Below are 23,477 nucleotides of genomic sequence, written 5' to 3'. Positions count from 1 at the left end.
AACAACCGTTGCGGTTCCAATATGCATTTTAAGTTTGCAGTCACACGTACCCGTGTTTAACAAAGCGATAACATAAATGGCGTATCAAAACACGTCAACGGCGTGGTCACTGAATAAGCTGCCCTAAATTTTTTTACCAAGCCAACCCTTTTTTTAATAGCCTCAATGTGCGCCGCACCCGACCAATTACGTTACACAGGCAATCGCCCCCGTGCCATAACGACATGCTTATAATACTACCCGGAACGCGTACACAAAATACATGATTTTACGCAAGAAAGAGACCACACAAACCCGGAACGCACATGCGCTACGCGGTCAGACACAACCTGCCGTTGACCAAAACAAGGGCGAATTCAGGAGAAAAACCTAATTTTTGCGGCACGGCTACCTTATGACAAGCGACCGGACATTCTTTGCCGCTGATAATTACGCTGGGAAGTAAGCGCGCACGCAACAATACATGTTCTCCGGTCCAAAAAATGCCTACGACGAGACCATCTGTCTGCAATACGTAATTCCTGGTCAGAACGAAGAGTGGGCGACCCCTGAGGAGCGAATAGGCATTTATTCGTAATTGACCTCTCGAATTAGAGCAGAATTCGACAAAGCGAAAACTCGACCTCGTGGAGGCGTGAAGACAGCTTCGGCGTGAAGTCTGCCCGTCCATTTCTATGCAACCAATTCTGCGTTTAATTCCGGGTCGCGTCTTCTCGACGAAATTACGAAAAGTCTTTCGCCATTTGTGACCCTATTCGAGCAGCCGAAGGCTCAACACATCGGCTCCAGGAAGCTACATCAAGCGACGTCAAAGGGGCCGCTACATCAAAGGGGCCGCTAACTGTTAGGTCGTAGGCTGTTCTCCGCTGGCGGCTCCTATAAGGCCGGCTCCGAGGTTGCAGGGCGAAACATGGACATCCACACCGGGCTGCAGTGGAGGCAAACAAAAGAAGAGAAGAAAAAACGGTGCCCTGCATCCACGTGACTTTTCCGCTGACCAGTGACCACAGGCGCTGGCCGGCGAAAGAAAATCGCGTAACACGAAGGAGGAGAGGAGCGCGGGTGAATGCGAAAGGTCGCGAGATCATCGGATGGCGCTCAGTTATTTTAGGGGCCTCACGTACAAGCACGGGTGGCCCGATACCAGCAGCGCCGTTTACAGTGGAGACGGGCGTAAATCGAGGCACCCACATTACAATACAAGCACGGCTTTGGAAACGCGTCGCGGGGTGGCTCGCTCTATTGCATGTTGGGACGAGTGCTGCAGTTTTAACCGGTACTGATACAATATATCGCGAGAAGAGAATTTATTATGAAACCACATATCAGCACGCAGCGACTAGTGGTAACAGCGCTGCCCGAAAAACACACACAAAAAACAATCAGTTTCCAAGTACTCCGGGCAGCCTACACTTTGCACAACAATGCTCTGTGGTGATGAAACAATTAAGCTACTCTGAAATCAATGCACACAAAGTTCACATGTGTTCAAAGAAACAGTTCAGAAACTCGTTGAAAGTCAGTACGGCACAATAGTGATGCTCAGAATGTTATTCCTGACCGCTATGAAACGCGTGGACCAGCGTAACAGGAAGGCTTCTTCACCTAGAACTGCCAACTCATTGTCTAAGTGATTCATAAGCATTGACCGCACACGCCACAGCAATGGAAACATCGCCCGTTGCGGTCGGGCGCGAAGACACGCGGCACCACGATTTCGCCATAATACAAATGCACCAGCACACATAAGGAAGTTCACCAACGTGTCATTTGACCGTGTGCTCATTTGACCGTGTGCTCATTCCGTGTGCTCATTCCAAACAACCTGCTTAGCACAGTCCAAAACGTTGCCGCTACACGACACTGAAACAAAGCATGTTCCAATGTTTCAGTGTGCCCGCAGTGCGGGCACCGTGAGGAACGCACAATGCCGAATCTCGCGAGACGGTCACACGTCGGAAGAACTTGCCAGCCACGCAACCATCCGAAATCCGTAACATCAGAAGGAAGCTCCGTCGAAGTCAGCTGATGCCAACGGACACCGCGTGATCTTGCTATCTGCTGATTATCTAATTGGTTTATTGCCAATTTTTCGCACAATTCGCTTGCTGTACTTTCCCTAAAATTTAGGCTTGGCAAGGTAGACTGGACGTTTCTCAGTGTTTTGACAACATAGGCATAAAATGGCGGTGACTGCTCAGCAGAGGGACCGGCAATGCGTTCATCATAAAACATTGAGCGGTGAGTTCCCAGAAAGTACTGCAGCAGCGCCCTCCCTGGGTACTCAGTTGAGTCCACAAGGTCGAACACTGCGCGTACGGCCAGCATGCTACACATAGTTTGCAAGCAAGGCAGACTGAAACCACCCATTGACTTGGGCAGTCTCAACAGCGCACGCGACACTGTTTCCGTCTTGCCCGCCCAAAAGAACGACCCAAACTTCGTGGCGAGCTGACGGGTGAAATGGCGTGGCGATTTATCTACGTGTGCTACATAAAAAAGTGCCGCCGAGACGGAGGACTTAATTATGTAGCTGCGCTCTGCGAGGGAAAGTCTGAACTTTGACGCAACCGCAAGACGCTGCTCCGCTGTCTCGAGGAGGCGCTTCCACGTACTACGCGCCACTTCACCCGAGGAATGGAAAACCACACCAAGTACTCGAACACCCGTAACCCATTTTACGTTGCCCGCCAGGCTAGATGCAAATGTGCCGAAGCGCACCGCCATACTTTTGCCCCTGTTCAGTCGAGCTCCAGACAGCTCACCGTACTCATAAAATCGCCGCATAAACGCTTGGTAGCTGTCCTCGTCCCGAATGAACAGGGAAACATCATCCGCATACGCAGACACCTTGACGTGGCCTATGCCTGGCAACGGGAAGCCGCGGATGGCGGTATTTTCATCGATACGGCGGAGCAGCGGGTCTAGACAAATGACAAAGAGCAGAGGCGACAAGGGGCATCCCTGCCTTATCCCACGGGTGACGGAGAACGGACTACTTAATAGTCCGTTGACAAGGAGTCTGACACTCACGTTCGAGTACAGCAGCTCAAGCATTGTTACAAAGTCGTCCGGAAAGCCGTATTGGCGCAAAACGCCTGCCAGGTATCGATGTTCCACTCTGTCGAAGGCTTTCGCTTGATCTAGGGAGATGAAGCAGCCAGAGGTGCCAATCTTCGTCGCATAGCTGAATAAATCACGCGTCAATGCCAGGGACGAGAAAATCGTGCGACCTGGCACGCTGCACGTTTGCGCTTGGCTGATAATATCGGGTAAAACGGCACGGGTGCGTCTAGCCAAAATGGATGCTACGATCTTGTAGTCCGTGTTGAGGAGTGTGATCGGTCGATACGCCTGGGGCTGCGTAGGATCCCCGCCTGGCTTCTCGATCAAGATTACGCGACCTTCACGGAAGGATTCTGGCCCTACTCCATGGAGAAAAAAGCCGTTCACCATGTCAAGAAGCGCACCCTGAATGGCCGGGAAAAACCTCTTGTAAAACCCAGCAGGAATCCCGTCAGGCCCAGGCGCCGACGCACCATTCAATATTTTAACACCCTCGCCGAGCTCGTCAGCATCCACGGGAGCACACAGCGAATCAACAAGGTGATCTGGCACACACGGCAGCACCCCACAAAACGCACTAAGCTTTTCCTCAAATTCCTCTGCATCCCACGACGCGTTCTCGGTCGAGAAAAGTGTGGCGAAATGTCCCACGAAGACCTCGGCTATATCTTCAGCCCTCGTGCTAACCGACCCGTCAGCGAGTGTAACCTCTGGAACAGTAGCTAGCCCACCCTCGTCAAGAGAGCCCGCTCTAATGTGCCGGAGTACAGAGGTGTCCGAGACGGGCCTGCCCAAGGTCTGCGCACGGCTCGCCGCTTGCGATGATTGCCGTAAGAGGGACTCGTAGCGTACCTTTAGCAGGTTAACATAGTCCCGCATCGCGAAGGTTAAGGTTCCCCCTCTCTGTACGATGCGAAGCCTCCACAACGTGTCGTTGAGCGCGGCCGTGATGCGCGGCTTGCGCGCACGACCCTCCTTTACTAAAAGCACGCGCCAGTGGTCCTTCAACTCATCCCAAGGCAGAGAACCGAACTCACACAGAGCAGTCAACGAAGCATTAAGTGCTGCTGAACTGTCCCTGTCGGTTAGCAGACGCTCGTCCATTCGCCACATCTGGTGGCGTGGTGCACAGTTGCCAAGGTTAAGCGTCGCTAACACGGGCCGGTGATCGGACACTCGACGAGCCCCAGTTGGGAAGGAGAGGACGGCACAGCAATCCAAGTAGCGGCTCAACTCGGGTGGGAAATAGAACTTATCTAGCCTACTGCCAGATTGTCCCCTTCCCCAAGTAGCTACAAACCTGTCGCCGTGGAGCTGCACCCACGCATCGGAAAGATGGAATTGACCGATCAGGTTCTTTAACTCCCGGGCACCGCTATAGGGTCTACCTTGCCCACGTCCCCGTACATCACGCTGACGGTCAGTTACACAATTAAAATCACCCACCAAAAATGTTGGGTAACGTTCGAGCATGAATGCGTCGAGGGATGCGAAAAAAGAGGAAGAGTCAGAGTGTTGCGCGGGTGCGTACACTACAACAGCTCGGACGCGACGAGCAAGCAAGAAAAAATCAACTGCGAGCACGCGCCCTCCGATCCCATAAGTACAATGAGCCTTGCGGCGCAAGCTCTCCCGCAGAAATACAACGCCTACGCCCGAAGCCATCCTGTCAGACAGGGTGAAAAAAGCTTGGACACAAAAGCGCTCGCGAAACGAAAGAACGTCGCGTGGAGTACGAAAATTGCACTCCTGCAAAAAGAGAAGGTCAACGTGTTGCGCCCGAGCATAGTGCATCACCTCCCTCTGTTTGTCCAAGTCCCGAAAGCCCTGGACATTCAAAGTAAGAAAACGCACCAGCATAAGGTGATAAATGCACAAACCACGTTAACCCTCCCATCCTCAAAACTCACTATCGTCGGACGGCACGTCGACTTCGACGCACCGTTTCTTGTTGTCGTCGGCATCATCGGTGTCCGCTGACGACGACGGCAACGCCCGCTTGGACGCATCTAGGCGATCCGGTGGAGAGGGTCGGGGGGGAAGCAAGTCGTGCACCTGGTTGATCGGGTTGGCGAGGCGAGGGTCGGTAACAACGAGGGAGGGACCAGCAGGCTCGTCAGTGCCTCCCACATCACCTGACTCTGCCGAAGAAGGCTGACTTTGCTTGGTGCACGCTTCGAGCCGCTCCAGGAGAGATGGGGAACTCTGCAGATCGGCGACTTGGCTGACAGTATTGACGAGATGGGAGTCCGTAACCTTGGGCGTCAGGGCAGCACTGGTACTGGCCGTACTGTGACCGGCTACAGGTGACTTAGAGGAGAGACTAGAACGGCCAACCGCTGCCTTGCCGCTCGTGCCGGTTTTGCTTTGTTCCTTCCGGCGGCTGCGCGAGCCGCTCGAGGAACCGGGGAGAGCGATGCTTTTCTCCAGTGCACGCCCTGGCTCGTGCTGAGCGTGATCCGCGGGGTCACTGCTCTCGGAAGAGCTGAGGCTCGTGAAGAGGGAGGTATCGTCCGATGGCGATGACGTGACTTCTGCCGCAGGGGCAAGCTCTTCCTCCGAAGGCGACAGGCAGCTCTCCAATTCCATCTCTTGGCTGTCGGTAGGGGTGACGCCAAGATCAGCACTTTCGCTTGACTCCTCGGCAGGCTGGCCCAAGGAGGCCCGGGGCAGCTCGGTAAAGTCGCTTGTACTTTCAAGAGCTTGCACACCGGGGGGCGCGCGAGGCGTCTCAGAGAAATTGCTTGCAGCATCTACATAGGAGCGAGGCCGCAGGCAGTCAGCGGTGGCATGGTTGCCCTTGCAGCGGCGACACTGGGCATTGCAGTTGACATCATCGTGGCCGTACTCCGAGCAGCGGCCGCACCAGGGGGTCTTGCAGGCGCTAACTTGGTGATCGGTCTGGCCGCAGCGGGCGCATACCCTCCGCACACCTTTGTATTCAACTGGGCCTTGAACCCTCGAATTTTCATGAAGTTAGGGACGGCCTTCGCCATCTCCATCTTCACGAGTCGCATGCCGGTCTTGATATGCTGAAGGCTCCTCCACGCCGGCTGGCTGACGTTGAGGACCTTCCCATACGGTCTCAGTGCTGCCGCAAGCTCCGCGTTACTCACAACGGGGTTCAGGCGGTACACTGTCATGTAGACGACCTGCGGGCCCATGCAGGCCACAGGACACGAAACTCCGTTCACGATGACGGCTCCTTTCTCGGTGAGCTTGCGAGCAGCAGCAGCCGTAGCCGCCACCGCGCAGAACTTGAAACCACCCTGATGCATAGGGTGTCCAGGCCATAACGGCCTACGATTCCCTCCAGGGCATCCACCAGGTCATCCACGGTGACGTCCTTCGGGGCCGCGAAGTAGAAGACATGGGCCTTGGGCGGTGGCTGAACAGCCTCCCAAGACGCCATGATGACGTGACCTTAGTTCCAAGACGGTGGGTTAGTGGTCAGTAGGTAGAGGCATCCAGGAGAAAGGGGCTACCCCAACGTAAAACGCAGGGCCGCCCCTCTGCAATCACGGCGAAACCAAGGGAACCGTTCACTGAGGCCCCACGACGTGGGTGCTGTCTTCTCAAGTCGACCCAGCAGAACGATGATCACGGTCAGCGCGAGCACAACGAAATGCACGGCCTTGGAGCGGTGGGCCTCACACGGCAGCTCAACGGTGGGCCTCAACGATATATAATGTCATAAAGAAGGAAATTAAAAGGCCGAAAAGCGATAACGTTAATCAAATTACTAATTAGCGTCGCACACACTAGACCGCATGAACCGAACGGTGGCCAGCAAGAGCGTTGAAAAGTTATGGGAGAATTCCCGCCCCGCTGCGCCCATTGGACCTTCTCCGCAAAGCCGGAGGGCACGCGTTCATTGTACATGAAATAATGGCCGAGTGTTCACTGCTCTTTAGGGGGGCTAAAGACCACACCAAACACATAGCTGGACCGAGTATCGAAGCATAAGCACGCAAAAAATTTGGCCGAGACTTCTAAAATAACCACGCATAAACTCAGCCGAACAAAGAATAACCTAGGTTGTGCCGCCATATCTCTTGATTGCCCAGTCTTGGCCCCGTTAGTGTGAAGTGGCGCAATTTTTTTTTATTTCTGGGATGAGATAAAATTGGGTTAGTTTCGTTTAAATTACTTTAATATCATTCAATTTTGCCCGTTGTTACAGCTTAGCGAGAAATGCATTAGCTTATCTGAATAAGCACGAGTTAATAAGCAGTGTACTATCGTCCGCATGTATTATGAAAATATTCGTGGGGTAAAGGTGTCCAATGTCGTGATTATATGTATTAAATGTAAGATGTCGTAATAAACTATTTTGGGGTACGCTACACGTAATTGGCAGTCGGGTGGACTTGTGATTATCAATATATACAAACTGCTCTCTAGCACCATAAGAATATAGGAGCAAATCTAATGGCCTTTTGCTAATACCATACCACTGTACCTTGTTATTTAGAACTTGATGATCGAGAGAATCGAAGACCTTGAAGATAGCAATAATTATTCCTGCCATGTAAAAGTTTGTTTCTACATTCGTAAGAATGCGCTTGTTTAGGGATAGTAAAGCAATTTGAGGTGACGGGCTTGCAGTGAATCCTAATTGTGAGGCGCTTATTAGTCTGTATTGGTGAAAAAAACTTGCTTATTCGAGCACAAATTAAATTCTCTAGACTCTTCGACAACACAGGAAGGATGAATTTGGTCTTATAATTGGAGGGCGCGTTATGACCATCGCTTTTATAAATTACTTATAGCCGTGCAGTCTTCATACCGCTGGAAAACACATCGTACTCAATGACCATGTGATAGACGTCAGCGAATGCGCTAACTATGCAACGTTATACATATCTTATAGTTTCAATTTGCAAGTATCATTGTCTAACGGTTTGTTACTCTACAATGACATAATAAGTTTTTACACTTCATGTACACCAGTCCGATGAAAGAAAATGCTATTAGGACAGCAGCACAATCAAGCATTCATTATTTTTGCGGAATTACCCAACCAGGGATTGGTACTTACCAAAATAATATTGAAATAATCAGTGAGCTCTTGTCCTAATTCGTTGGCAATTCACAGTAACGGTTTTAAAAGCATTGCTATTGCGGCAGCTACCCAAAACTGTGTTTAACGCCTTCTATGGTGTGTAAGGATCCTGCCGAGTAATATCAAGAAGTACCAGCTGCTAATAGTTTATCTTCCCGCGCTGCAGTTTGCAGTTAAACTGATTAGGTATTCCTTTAAACACTTTTAAATTTTCCTCGGAACGTGTGCATGAAAATGAAGTCAAACGGTGGTTGATATCATTAATTATTTTTAATCGTTCTAGGTTGTCCCAAGCTTCCCTTATTTTTTTAAGTTGTGTACGTTTTGAATGGAAAGTGCATCTTATAAATAAGCAAAAAGCTCTCCATAAAGACGATGTGCGCCTCATTGACATCCTTTTTACTCAACGCAGAGGTACCGTCATGATTAATTATGTCCATTTTAAAGGATTGTAGGGCAGGTGTTGTGAGGCTCTGAATAGTAATAGCGTCCTTGTTACCTTACGTTATACGAGACAACAAGTTTTCTTAAGATAACAGACTGCTTGGTATATATCCAATACTGGGTTTATCATGTTTGTTAGGGACAATGAAGTTGCGATGTCTCCATCGACGTGAAAAATGGTCTCAAACGCTTCCTTATACCATAATAATTGTTCATATTCACTAGTTGCAAAAAGACACGGACGAACGACTGAGGTAAACACAAATAGGGCGCCTCAGCCTTTCGTTCGTGTGCTTTTGTACCTAGTGAAGATGAATCTAAACCAACTCGCCAAGTTATCTGTTTTAATACATAATAATTGGTGCCCTTTTCTTCAAGAACGCATGGACAGTGAGAAATCTAACAAATATTATTCATATTGAAATTGTATTTGTGTTAATGCCGGACGCACACCTTACTTCGAAAGCTAAGTAATCATTATGGTCATTGCTGGGCTCGTGTGCGACGTGGAGCAGGCGCCACAACAAGAAATGCTTGTTAACGTGATCGCTTGCGTAAGAACAAAGTTTAATTGCTCGTCAGTGCCCATCTCTATTTTCTGAAACCGCGAAGTCTATTTTGGGATCATATGTCAACTTCTTAATGTGCTTTAGAGGATGTTAATGTGAGGCAATTACAAATTTTCGCTGATTTGGGCCATGGTTTCATATGGGCTGCTAAAATAAGAATACACTTTCTTCTCGCAGCACCTTATTGACATAATTGTTCTGAACTTTTTTTTTGTTTCAGGAGGATCACTTCTCAGGCTTGTACGCCTCCACTATTGGATTAGACTTCGTAAGTTGATCGTTTAATTTCAGCGGTTACAAAACCCCTTTCATCTGCGAGCTCAGTGTGAAGAACATTTCGAATGTGTTAAATTACCCTTGAAGTTAACCTTGCTAAGCACTCTTGAGGTCCTTGACGTCGTCTTATGCTTAACCCACGCTGTGCAGAAAAAAGTCGGTTCGTATGTAGGAAATTCCGCTGCCGATGAGAAACTGCAGCGAGTGAAAATGGTGGTAAAATCCTCTTCACGCCACATGATACGAATTGGTTGGACACCGGGGCAGACACCCTCGTTTTCTGTCCCTTGCTCCACTCGAGCCTCAATTTGAGGAGATCCTTGAAAGCAATTTGTGCATGTAAAGTCATTGAGATATCCTGCACCCAGTCGACTCAGGGGAACACATGCAGTGGAGGACCAACTCAAAATGCGGACCAAAAACTCTCATGCAATCGGGGTTGTTGGTCTGCTGAACTCGCCCAATAAAGCAGCTTGATGGCGCTGTGTTATCTCTCTCTCTCTCTCTCTCTCTCTCTCTCTCTCTATATATATATATATATATATATATATATATATATATATATATATATATATATATATCAAAGTTGCAGTCCTTATTGCCAGTGCTATTTGGCGTTTTAACAGTGTTGTATAGTGCCGAATGAGGTATGATTGCCTTTTTTTTATGCAGGATTAAATAATTGAAAATTCAAGTCGAGAAAAAATGCGCCGTTTTTTCCGGAAGCGGGAAAAAAAACGGTGCATTTTTTCTCGACTTGAATTTTCAATTATTTATTCCTGCATAAAAAAAAGGCAATCATACCTCATTCGGCACTATAAAACACTGTTAAAACGCCAAACAGCACTGGCAATAAGGACTGCAACTTTGATATGTGTCCTTACGGAATCCCTCGTCCCGTACGTCTCTGTTCTACAAAATATATATATATATATATATATATATATATATATATATATATTTGTGTATATCAGGTAAGCAGAGACAGACACACACGAGAAAAACATTAAGAAATAAAAATAAAAGTTTACTCACCTTTCAGGAAGAGGACTTCGTTTCTTCAGAGTGTCCTCTTCCTGAAACGTCAGTAAACTTTTTCTTTTATTTCTTCCTGTTTTCTCGTGTGTCCCTGTCAAAAATTGCCTTATTTTTTCGCGCTCTGAGTGAGTTTTTATGTTTCCAGACTATATATATATATATATATATATATATAGCAGAACAGAAAGACAAGGGACGAGGGACTCAGTAAGGACACATATCAAGGTTGCAGTCGTTACTGCGAATGCCATTCGGCTTTTTTCGAAATATTCAATAGTGCCGAATGACGTATGTTTGTCATGTTTCTTCGATACAGTGATAAATAGGCGAGCGAAAATAGAAGTCGAGAAAAAATCCGCCGTATTTGTCCATTTTTGTCCGTTTTTGCCCGCTTCCGGTCAAAAACGGCGGATTTTTGACCGGAGCAGTTCTAAATATAAACATATATTTAAATATATATATATATATATATATAGAGAGAGAGAGAGAGAGATTTCGATGAGTTTGTCAACAATAATAAACAATTTAACCGCAAAGTGGTTCTTATCTTTTACCTAAATATAAATATACATATATATATATATATATATATATATATATATATATATATATATATATATATATATTGTCTGGGTTAAAGATAGGGTCAGTGGGAGCGCCGTCGGAGGAATAATTTTTAGTTTTTTGAGTCAGAAAGAAAAAATGCCATCCCACCCGGAGGGCAATTTTCACCACTGTCGTTCTGGCTCAAAAATTTCATCTTTTTCTATGACCTACCGCATTCTCCCCTTTGCTTTCTGAGGTTTGCTTGACTGCGAACCTTTATTCTGCCTTAATTGAAGGAGCCCCTCATTTGCCATTACTGATTCGCTACTTGCATAGCGAGGGCCTCTGTTTTGGCAGCCTTGGTGCTAAAGGTAGCTTAAGAGGGTTCAACGGTGGTCGACCACTCTGGACATGTCGTAGACACGCGAGTCACGGCCCAGGGGTTAAAAAGAAGGTCCCCTTCACCCCGAGTAGTCCGAGTGGCGCTGGCTACCACCCGCAAGTGAAGGAAACAAAAAAATACCGTAACATCAATACTCGAGAAAGAGGTGGGGAAACATCCCCACCGGTAGCGTAGTGGTAATCGCAGCAGACGCGGATTCTGGAGTTCGTTGGTTCGGATTTATTTATTTGTTTTATTTGTTCAGTACCCACAGCGCCTGTGGCATTACAGTGGGGGGGGGGGGGGTACAAGGAAATGTACACTAATCAATGCAAGTGATTTAACAATAAATGCAGAGTCAAACTTAAACAACATACACAACTTGAATACACAACTTGAATGTTACAAACAATTGGGTCATAACATGGAAAAAAATGCATCGTTAGACATGACTGTCACAGTATCTCGAGGTAGCCGATTCCAATTCGATATGGTCCTGAAGAAAAAAGACTTTCTTAGGACATCTGTTTTACACTTCATTTCTCTTACCTTATTCACATGATCCAAGCGTGAAGAGACATAATCAGGACTAAAAAAGTATTTTTCACGCTCTATGCCAGTCCTGGAGTGAAAGATATTATGAAATAACTTCAGCCTAAGAGCCCTTCTACGTTCTTCTAATGGTTCCCATCCAACAATCTCTTTCGCACGCGATACACTGAAATTCCTAGTGTAATTTCGGAACACAAAACGGGCCGCTAAGTTTTGCACTCTTTCTAACTTCTGGATGTCGTTCTTTAGCCAAGGGTCCCATACAGTGCAAGCATAATCAAGAATAGAGTGAACATTCATAATATACAGTAGCTGCTTAGTTTGGAATGGATAATGTTTTGTATTGCGTCGCAAGAATCCTAATACTCGACATGCCTTGGCGGAAATATATTCAATATGGCGGTGCCACGACAGAGTGGAGGTAAAGAAAACACCAAGATACTTGAACTCAGGTACATATGAAAGCTGCTCAGAGTTAATTGTGTATTTAACTTGATGGGGAGTACGTTTTCTTGAAATACACAAATGTACAGTTTTCTGCAAATTTATACGCATACCCCATTTTTTGCACCACTCTGCAACCCTATTTAGGTCATCTTGCAAGGCAAAACAATCACTCGTATTATGAATAACTCTATATAACACGCAATCATCAGCGAATAATCTGACATGAGATGAGATGTGAACACTTAGATCATTTATGTAAATTAAGAACAACCGAGGGCCCAAAACAGATCCCTGGGGTACACCTGATGTTACTTCTATCTCGTGCGAGTGTTGACTGTTTAATACTACTTTCTGGTGCCTTGAGGTTAAATATTCCTGAATCCAAGAAATAACTGATTTATTCAAATTATACCAAGATAACTTTTGTACCAATAAATCATGCGGAACAACGTCAAAAGCTTTTTTTAAAATCCAGGAAAACTGAATCAACCAAGCAGCCGTTATCTAATGCACTTGCTACATCGTGAGTAAGCTCTGTTAGCTGAGTAACGCAGGAAAAACCGGTACGAAATCCGTGTTGACAAGGGCTTAGCAAGGAGAATCTGTTTAAGTGATTAATAATGTTAGTAAAGAGTATATGCTCAAATACTTTGCACGCAATACTTGTCAAGGAAATCGGCCGGTAATTGCAAACTCTGTTACGGGGTCCAGACTTGTGCACAGGAACAACATTTGCATCTTTCCAATCTTCAGGTAAGGCACTTTCGTGTAAGGACTTGTTGAAAATAATGCAAAGATACTTCGAAATTGACTCAGCGCACGGAGACAGTAATGCAGCCGGTAAACCATCAGGTCCACAAGCCTTCCCTACATCCAATCGCTTCAGTAACATTTCAATTCCTCTCCGATCTATTTCAATGTCTTCCATGGGTTGGCCGCCCATTTTGCCGTAATCCATGTTTAGAGTATTGGCACTTCCACGTGCCGAAAACACGGAAGCAAAGAACGAATTAAAGCAGTTTGCTTTGGCAAGGTTGTCATGAACAATGCTGCCGGAGTCATCTATTGGGGGAATCGATACGTCGTCTTTTCTGTTAATTTTGATGAGCTTCCAGAACAACTTAGGCTGGCTTTTAATACGCGAGTGAAAAGAACCGAAAAATTTGTTCTTAGCCTGCTTCACAGCAGTTTTCATTTCTTTTGTAAGCTGCCGCAATTTAAACGTTCTTTCGGTTGACCGACTGGTTTTGCATTTTGCATAAGCATACTGCCTTCGTTTGGCGATTTTGCGCACTTCCTTTGTATACCACGGTTTATTTTTGCAGCGACGTGACGTCATCACCCATGATGGTACATAACGTTCGCGAAGCTCATAAATTTTACTTTTAAATATGTGCCACAACGCGTGTACGTCACATGTTTCCGATAAGGTTTCAAAAACTGTAAAATACACCTCTAATGCTCGGGATATATCATGTATACGGGCCTTTTTGTAACTATATACGCGGCGTTGGCCGCTATCTGCAATTTTAGCGTATCTGAAGTTCATGGTACAAACTACAGTCGAACACGGATATATCGAACTCGAAGGGGATCGCGAATTAGTTCGATATATGAAAAATTCGATATAAAAAAAATAAAGGCCCCTAGATCTTACCTGTGGCGGACGATCACCTACAATCGGCGCATTCAAGAATGACAACTAATTCCGCACACACAATGCAACGGAATGTTTTATTTCCGTGAAAAAAAATAGCTTATCTTGGCCTGCTTCTTCGTCTTCGAAATGAAGTTAAAGACGCTGGCCTCGATCTTATCGAGGCTGTCCAGGTGCGACAGACCGGTTCCCTCAATGTCGCCACAACAACGGCGAATCAAGCCGAACGCTGCCGCCACTTCGGCGGCGGAGTACGCGCGTGTAGCCGCCGCCTCGTTCGGACGATCTTCGTCGCCACTTGAGCTGTCGGCCTGGGCATCCTGGGTCCCTGCGACCACAGCTACAATGTCCTCGTCAGCGAGGCTCGCAACAGCCTGAACATTGCAGTCCACTTCCACGAAATCGTCCGCAGACACTTCGGGTGGAACGGCAGCCGGGAAGAGTGTCGACAACTCGCGAAACGCGTCGTCTATGCGCTATTCGTCTCCGTCTTCACCGGTTTCCGCAAGTTCCGCCGTCCCGAAGCCTGCCTTCGGAAGCAGTTGGCCACTGTGTCCGTCTTCACGTCTCGCCAGGCGCCCGTCAGCATTTGAATGGCACCAAGCAGGTCAACCTTCAGCTCGGTGCCCATGCGGAGGTTGACCAGCAGACTATCAAGGAGTCGCCTCCTGTAGCCCACCTTGAAAGACTTGATGATGTCCTGGTCGAGCGGTTGCAACTTCGCTGTTGTGTTGGCCGGCAGAAACTTCAGCCCGATGTTTTTGAGCTCGCAAGTGGTGTGGTGGGCCGAGCAGTTGTCCACAAGAAGGCAAGCGCGACGCCCCGACTTGCCCAGCTCGACGTCCTCCCACGCTGATCAAAACTCACAAAACATCAACAACAAAAAAGAAAGAAAAGGCGAAAGGAGGAGCCCGCGGGGCGCCCAATAGCGCAGTCCGAGCCCCCGAGCCCTCACGTTTTTCAAGCGTTTCGGGTGTCGGCGGAGGCGCTGTGCCGCGTAGGTGGCGAAGGTCGCGGGGCGCAGCGAGTGCCGAAGCGCACCTTCCAGCTCGCGTGGCGTTCGATATATCCGATGGCGGGTAAAAATACCGTTCGATATAAACGTGCGAGTTTCTATACTTTTACAAAGAATTTTCAAGGGGATAATTTACAAGTTCGATATAGCCGAAAATTTGATATATCCGTGTTCGATATATCCGTGTTCGACTGTATAGCATCGTGATCCCCTATTCCTGGTACAACCACCGTAGACTGTGCGGCCATGGGAACGTTTGTGGAAACAAGATCTAATATATTGTTTCCACGTGTGGGTTGTAACACCAGCTGAGTCAATGCAAAGGAGTGGCATATCTTTATCATTTCTTTACTTGATGCATTTCCCGAGGTTTCAGTATTGTGTGGCTGCGACCAATCGATTTCAGGCAAATTGAAATCCCCTCCGACGACTAAGTCATCGGTGTCCATGGTCTCGATAGAATCATATAGGTCACTAAGCACTTTAACAGGGCTTCCAGGGGGGCGATAAAACGAACATAACGATAAAGATTTTCCATTCTTCAGTCTAACTTGAGCCCAAACAGACTCGCTTTGGCCGACCTGAACTTCCGGCCTCCGGGAGTCAACTGTTTCGTGAATTAAAATAAAAACGCCTCCTCCACGACTACCGCGATCTTTCCTATAACAAACGTAACTCTCGGGAAATACTTCATTATCTCTTACGTCACCGTCCAGCCAAGACTCAGTTCCAAGAACTGCACTTGGCTTAACCATTTCCAGGAGACTGGAAAACTCGTCTGTCTTATTCAGAATACTTCTGCAGTTTACTACAAGTACAGTAAAGGGGGGAGGGTTGTGGGCGTAACTGTCAGGCGGATGGTACAACCCTCTGAAGTGACTCATCATACATATACTTCTTTTTGTTTAAATATAGTGTGTCATACTTAAGGGTTACTTTATCGCCTACAGTTCGATGAACCTTCGCGTACTCCCACAGCTGCTTCCTTTTGTTTCGCACATTTTGTGAAAAATCTTCCGATATGCTGAAATCAGTTTCCTTTAACTTTTTTGCATTTGCCAGTACCTCTTGCTTGTCTTTGAACGTGGTAAACTTCACAATGATCGGCCTGTTTTTTCCCGACTGGAATCTGCCCAGACGGTGGGCTCTTTCAATTTCTACAGCGTCCAATTCCAAGTGCGACCGACAGATTTCCAAAACGTGTTTTTCAGACACTTGATACTTTTCATGCTCGTCGTTATCTTCCACGCCATAAAAGAGCAAGTTGCTCCTTCTGCTACGGTTTTCGAGGTCATCTACTTTACTAACCAGAGATTCTAGCTTAGCGTCTTGCAATAGTCTGACTTCTTTGCACTCCCTGACAGTGTTCTGCAGTTCGTCAAGCTTAATTATTTGCGATTCAAGTTTAGCCATGCGCGCGTTTAGGTCGCTCATTGCCTTTTTGTTATCAGCTTGATATTGCTCAATAGCGTTTAACTTAAGCTTAATCTCTTTCTGTCCATTCAAGAGCTGGTTTAGTATATCATCCCCTGGGCCCGGGTTTCGCTCGACATCACCGCACAGTAGAAGCAACAGGAGATAAAATGCGCAGCGCCGGAACAGAAAGAAATGGTGTCGCCTTCGGCAAGGTTTTTCGCGCACATTCAAGTTTGAACTAACACTTGCAAAAAGCTCTGGGGCTGAAACCGGCAAGGCAAGAATGATATGGGTGCAACATACATCATCGCAACTAACCTGCACGAAAAGCAAGAAGTTCGTGAGCGGCGCAGTCATGGCCGCGCCGGTTTCACGCCCCAGAGCCCCAGATGCGAACTGAAGATCAGCTGCTTTTGTAGGCAGTAGTCGTCGTCGATGAAGACCCATGGTTGCCTAACCGGTAGTGGGCAACGGCCAGAAGAGGAGGAGACGGTGCAGAAATCCTGGCCGATGTCTTCTTCGCCGTCCTCGTCGATTCCCCCACGGCACCACGAATGATTCCATGCATCGATGCTTGGTGACGCAGATTTCTTTGTGCTGACAGGTTGCGCTTCGATAGTTCGATAGGGCATTGACGCAAAAAGGGTCCGATAAGCACCTGCACGAAAAGCAAGAAGTTCGTGAGCGGCGCAGTCATGGCCGCGCCGGTTTCACGCCCTCCCTCCCGGCGGGACTTTTTTCACCACTTTCTGAATCAAAAAATTCTTCATCTGTTTCTACGACCTACCGCATTCTCCCCTGTGCTTTCCGGTGTTTTGTTCACTGCCAACCTTTATTCTGTCTTAATTCAGCGAGCCCGTCATTTCCCATTTCTGTTTCGCTACATGCATAGCGAGGGCCTCTGTTCTCGCAGTATTGGTGCCAACGGTAGCTTAACAGGGTTCAAGGCTGGTCGAAAACTCTGGACATGTCGTAGACACTCGAGTCACAGTCCGGGGTTTAAAAAGAAGGTCCATTCACCCCGAGTTGCCCGAGTGGCGCTGTTACCAACCCCAAGTGCAGTAAACAGAAATGCCTTAACATAAATACCCGAGAAAGTGGTGGGGAAACAGCCCCGATGGTAGCGTAGTGGTCATCGCTCCAGACCGGTCTTCTGGAGGTGATGGGTTCGGATCCCACCCGGTGGGCATTCTTTCGCCACTTTCTTTCTGACTCAAAAAATTCTTCATCAGTTTCTATGACCTACCGCATTCTGCCCTTTGCTTTCCGAGGTTTTCTCGACTGCCAACCCTTATATTCTGTCTGAATTCAACTAGCCCCTCATTTCCCATTTCTTATTCGCTACATGCATAGCGAGGACGTCTGTTCTGGCCGTCTTGGTGCCAAAGGTAGCTTAAGAGTGTTCAACGCTGGTCGACCACTCGCGACATGTCGTAGACACTCGAGTCACGGCCCAGGGGTTAAAAAGAAGGTCCCCTTCACCCCGAGTAGTCCGAGTGGCGCTGGCTACCCTTCCTCCTCCCCCCGCCCAAGTGCGGGAATTCATCTTTTTCTATGACCGACCACATTCTCCCCTTTGCTTTCTGAGGTTTTTTTGACTGCCAACCATTATTCTGTCTCAATTCAACGAGCCCCTCATTTCGCATTTCGGATTCGCTATATATATATATATATATATATATATATATATATATATATATATATATATATATATATATATATATATATATATATATAGGGGTTGGCAGTCAAGAAAACCTCGGAAAGCAAAGGGGAGGCTGTGGTGGGTCATAGAAAGAGATGAAGAATTTTTTGAGTCGAAAAGAAAGTGGTGAAAAAATGCCCGCCGGGTGGGATCCGAACCCACGACCTCCAGAATACCGGTAGCGTAGTGGTTATCGCACCAGACCGGTATTCTGGAGGTCGTGGGTTCGGATCCCACCCGGCGGGCATTTTTTCACCACTTTCTTTTCGACTCAAAAAATTCTTCATCTCTTTCTATGACCCACCACAGCCTCCCCTTTGCTTTCCGAGGTTTTCTTGACTGCCAACCCCTATTTTCTGTCTTATTTCACGGAGCCCCTCATTTCCCATTTTCTGATTCGCTATATATATATATATATATATATATATATATATATATATATATATATGGGATTTCGTAAGACCACAAATCAGAGCTGCCGCCCTTATTGCCAACGCTATTTGGATATTGAAGTCGCTTTATAGCGCTGAATGAAGTGATTGTCATTTTTGTATGCTGCACGAATAAAGATATCAAAGTCGAGAAAAAATGCGCCGTGCGCGAAAGTGGGAATTCAACCCACGACCTCCGCATAATGGTTGCCGTGCGCTATCAACTGCGCCATCCCGGCGGGCGGGTATCTTCTCGAGTTCGGCGGTTCAGAGACCGGTCAACTAGCGCCTCCCCTCGACAACCGCGGGAGACGCCGAGCGTCTTTCGTTATCCCAGCGGCTTGCCACGTGAAACATAGTCAAATTTCGCGATAAGCCAATGGGATTTCTGGGCCATCAAACTGTCACGTATCCACAAGCACGTGAGCGAACTTTTAATTTGTGACATCGCAGCCAATCCGGGACGACGACGAAGGAGTGCTATCTGGAACGCATCATCATCAGTGTTGTGCTCTGGCATCTCGACTGCTTCTCGGTCAAGAGTGTTCTTCGCTTTCGCTTCTTCTATTAGCTCCTTCTAAGTAAAGCCAGAGTCCTTCAATGCCTTTCTGGCCATGAAACTTCGCCGTGCCGCTATGGGAGAGCTTCGTTCACTGCCGCGCCGTGGCGCTGGTGTTGATCGGAGGGGAACCGGGGGGCGTGGTCAGAGCCCGTTTGGCAGGGAACGGACCACGGAGTAAGATAAAACAGACGCTCGCCGCCTTATCAGCAGTGCGCTTTCGCTTCAAGTGTCGTGGGCCACTCAAATGGACTTATCATTTTGTGAGTGGCGAAAAAATTTGGTGCGAACGGGCATGCTGCTACTGCGTTCCTGCCTGCCGGTCTGGCTACAGAGCAGGGGCGGCCACCCGATGCCCTCCGATCTGCGGTGGCGCCACTCCTGGTAGCCTTGGTCCCCGTACGAAACTTGGCCGGGAGTTTCATGACCAGAGAAGAATTGAAGGACTCTGGTAAAGCTTACAAACACCCCCACACACGCACTGGCTGTACTCGCCACCGGTGGAGGACGCGCTGTTCTCGCAGTCCAATTCTTCGTTTTTCTTTGTCGTTATCGTTATGTGGCCAATATGCTTGAAAGGGTAGGAGATAGTTAATATAGAACTGTTGACCGCTGTTACCACGAGCGTAACTATGGACGGATGGCTGGTCAGACGGCTTCGGTGTACTTGATTTTTCTTCCGCAATGCTGTATATATATATATATATATATATATACATATATATATATATATATATATATATATATATATATATATATATATATATATATATATATATATATATATATATATATATATATATATATATATATATATATATATTGAGAGACACTAAGGAACGAGAATGTCTGGTGTCGTTCCCGTTCCATAATTCTACCATTATAAGTCCTTTACTCGGAAATCTTCACAAAGCGATTGTTTCCACCACAGTTTTTCGCCATCCTGTAGCGCATAAAGAGAAATGAAAGCACAATTTGTTTAGCTTCGAAAAACTACAAATAAATTAACAAAAGTCATGTTTCACCTCCTCAAGGATTTACACTCTCGAGCTCTGCAAAGTTCTGCGTGGCAAACCGAAGTTGTGGCTGAAATGAAGGCTATTAAGGATGGACAGAAAGCCATTGAAACCCAAATGTCAAATTTCCAAATTAAACTCAACCAATTAGAACAAAAATCGGAGCAGATTGAAAGCCAACAGCAGGAACTTTTGAGCTTGCAGAGCACAACCCACGAACTAACAAGTCAAAACTATGAACTCGCATCTCGTTTAGACGAACTAGAAGACCGATCTCGCAGAAACAACTTGATTTTTTACGGCATTCCAGACACAAAAGAAACGTGGGAAGAAACAGAAACCAAAATAGTGACCGAGCTAACATCGGTTCTTGATGGGTTTTCGCCTAATTAAATTGAGCGCGCACACAGACTGGGTAGTTTTTCAAACGGCAAAGTCCGGCCAATCATTGTTAAATTCAGCAACTTCAAAACAAAAGATAAATTCCTCGGTTTGAGGAAAGAACTGAAAGAAAAAGACCTCACTGTCGGCGAGGACTTTTCACCCAGTACCCGTCTGATACACAAAAAACTGATTGAATTCGGCAAAAAACAACCTGGATCACCCAAATTTCAGCTAAGGTACAAAAAAATGAAGCTCAACAACAAATGGTACACCTACGATCTTATCTCGAATTCCATACGGGAAATGCAGGCAGAGGAAGACGCTTCTTCCAGCCGTCAACCACAGGCTCTAACATAGGAACGCGTGAGGGGCAGTGGCTCGTCACTTTCACCCACGTGTCCATCTGTCGTATCCATTTTGTTTGGCAACGTTCGAAGCACAGTTAACAAACGCGACGCACTGTCATCAGTCATCGACACCTGCAACGCTCATATTATCGCCCTAACCGAAACGTGGCTATCAACTAATATCCGGGACTCCGAAATCTTTCATAATGCCTCTAACTTTTCCCTTTATCGCTGCGATAGAACCATACGACGAGGCGGTGGCGTAATGCTAGCCATTTCAAAAGATCTTCCGTCATTATGCGTGCACATTAAAAACACCCTCGAGATGGTTTGGGATTCAGTCACAATCAATCAACAAAAAGTAGTAATAGGTGTTTGCTACAGGTCTCCTTCTTCACCACCCGGTTTTGTTAACGACTTACATGACGCAATTAACAATATTCGAAACCGTTTTCCTTTGTCGCCTGTTTTCTTACTCGGCGATTTTAATTTTCCTAACATAGATTGGCACGCCGAGCAGCCTCACCTTACCTCGTCTTCTCAGGAATCCAGCGACTTTCTTGAAATGTGTTCTATATTCTCTTTAACACAATTAGTTTCTGAACCGACTAGAATTGCGGATAACTGTGCAAATACCCTCGACCTTATCTTAACTAATCGCCCTGATTTCGTTTCCCCAATCACTTACTTGCCTGGAATAAGCGACCATTGTCTTCTCACTCTCGATATTCACGCACCGATCTTAAAAACAAGACGAGTTAGAAAAACTGTGCACTACTACAGCAGAGCTGACTTCGCTTCCATAAATAACGCCTTGTCACAATTTATTGAAGTTTTTTTCAAAATTTTGATGATCGTTCGGTCGAAGAAAACTGGGACATTTTTGCGCGTAAAGTCCATGAACTAACCGAAAAGCACATTCCACAACGTACAATCACAACTAACACGCATGCACCTTGGTACAATATTCATATCAAACGTCTAGCTAACAAAAAGAAGCGTCTTTATCGCCAGGCCAAACGAAATCCTACAAACACGCGCTGGTCCGCCTGTAATATTGCTTCAAATGCTTATGTTTCAGCTATTAAAAATGCCAAATTGTACTTTTTAACCAATACACTACCAGCCATGCTAAAAAACAACCCTAGACAGTTCTGGCGAGCTATTAATCCGTCATATTCTGACAAAATTAGCTTGGTTGACCCGTCAAATAACCCGATCCCTGAAGATCAAAGTGCTACTGTCTTGCAAGAGGTATTCGTTAACATTTTTTCGGATGCAAAACACAACTACCTTCCTGTGACAAATCACTATAACTACACCATCATGCCTCAAATATCTTTCGACATAGCTGGTATATATAAATTAATTAGTGGTCTTTGTAATCATTCCTCCCCTGGTTATGACAACATCACAACAAAATTTCTAAAAAACACGTCCACCTACAGTGCCATCCTACTAACAAAAATTTTTCAACAATCATTAGATATGTCCAGTCTTCCCACATCATGGAAAATCGGAAAGGTGGTTCCAGTTCACAAATCGGGGATTAAATCTAATCCAGCTAACTACCGTCCTATTTCTCTTACAAGTACTTGTTGCAAGCTTTTAGAACACGTAATTTACTCCAACTTGGTAAAATTCCTAGAATCAAACTCATTTTTCACATCGGCACAACATGGATTTCGCAAATCATACTCATGTGAAACTCAGCTTGCATTGCTAACTCATAAGCTGCATCAAATCCTAGATCGCTCATCACACGCCGACTGTATTTTTCTGGATTTTTCAAAAGCATTCGATAAGGTATCACATAAACTACTACTCCATAAGCTAGGAAAACTAAACATAGATCGGAATGTCCTTAGATGGATTGAGTATTTTCTAACTAATCGTGCCCAATTTGTTTCAGCTAACGGCCATAACTCCAAACTAAGTAATGTCGATTCTGGTGTACCCCAAGGATCCGTCCTTGGTCCGCTTTTATTTCTTATCTATATTAACGACCTTCATAATGTCGTGTCTTCTAATTTGCACCTTTTCGCAGATGACTGTGTTATATTTCGGGAAATAACCAGCGAAAATGATAGTCGAATACTTCAATCTGATCTCTCTGCTATTAATAACTGGTGTAATACCTGGCTAATGGAACTGAATACAAATAAATGTAAAGTCATGCATGTTTCTAGGATTAACGTAACTCGATGTTCCTACTACCTCAATAACGTATGCTTGCAATCCGTTGACTCTTACAAATACTTAGGTGTCCATATTACTTTTAACCTAGCGTGGGATGCTCACGTGGAATATGTTGCTAATAACGCTAACAGAATGCTGGGCTACTTGCGTAGGAACTTCCATAACGCACCATCATCATTAAAACTACTACTGTATAAAACATTAGTGCGCTCTAAATTAGAATATGCTTCATCAGTATGGGACCCCAGTCACGATAAACTAACCTACCGTCTTGAGATGGTCCAGAATAACTCTGCACGCTTCATTCTTTCCAATTATAACCGTACAGCCAGCATAACTACTATGAAGTCCAGTCTTGACCTG

The 23,477-nt window shown here is 46.3% G+C and overlaps 2 protein-coding genes across 2 annotated transcripts in view; one reads left to right on the top strand and one right to left on the bottom strand.

The window, feature by feature from the left end:
- Window positions 1-9,421, top strand: part of LOC144149682 (ras-related protein Rab-1A-like) — a 70,422-nt gene extending 61,001 nt beyond the window's left edge. Inside the window, exon 9 of the mRNA XM_077681335.1 lies at window positions 9,365-9,421. Coding sequence (XP_077537461.1) covers window positions 9,365-9,421 — 57 coding nt within the window. The remainder of the gene's footprint in view (window positions 1-9,364) is intronic.
- The window catches only part of LOC144150269 (ras-related protein Rab-1B-like), a 203,188-nt gene that overhangs the window by 162,628 nt on the left and 17,083 nt on the right, over window positions 1-23,477 (bottom strand). The window lies entirely within an intron of this gene.

Source organism: Haemaphysalis longicornis, unplaced genomic scaffold, assembly GCF_048455015.1.
Source record: "Haemaphysalis longicornis isolate Haplotype H1 unplaced genomic scaffold, Haemaphysalis longicornis Haplotype H1 scaffold_8, whole genome shotgun sequence".
NCBI lineage: Eukaryota > Metazoa > Arthropoda > Arachnida > Ixodida > Ixodidae > Haemaphysalis > Haemaphysalis longicornis.
Note: the sequence above shows the minus strand (reverse complement) of the source record. Positions and strands in the feature narration are given on the sequence as shown.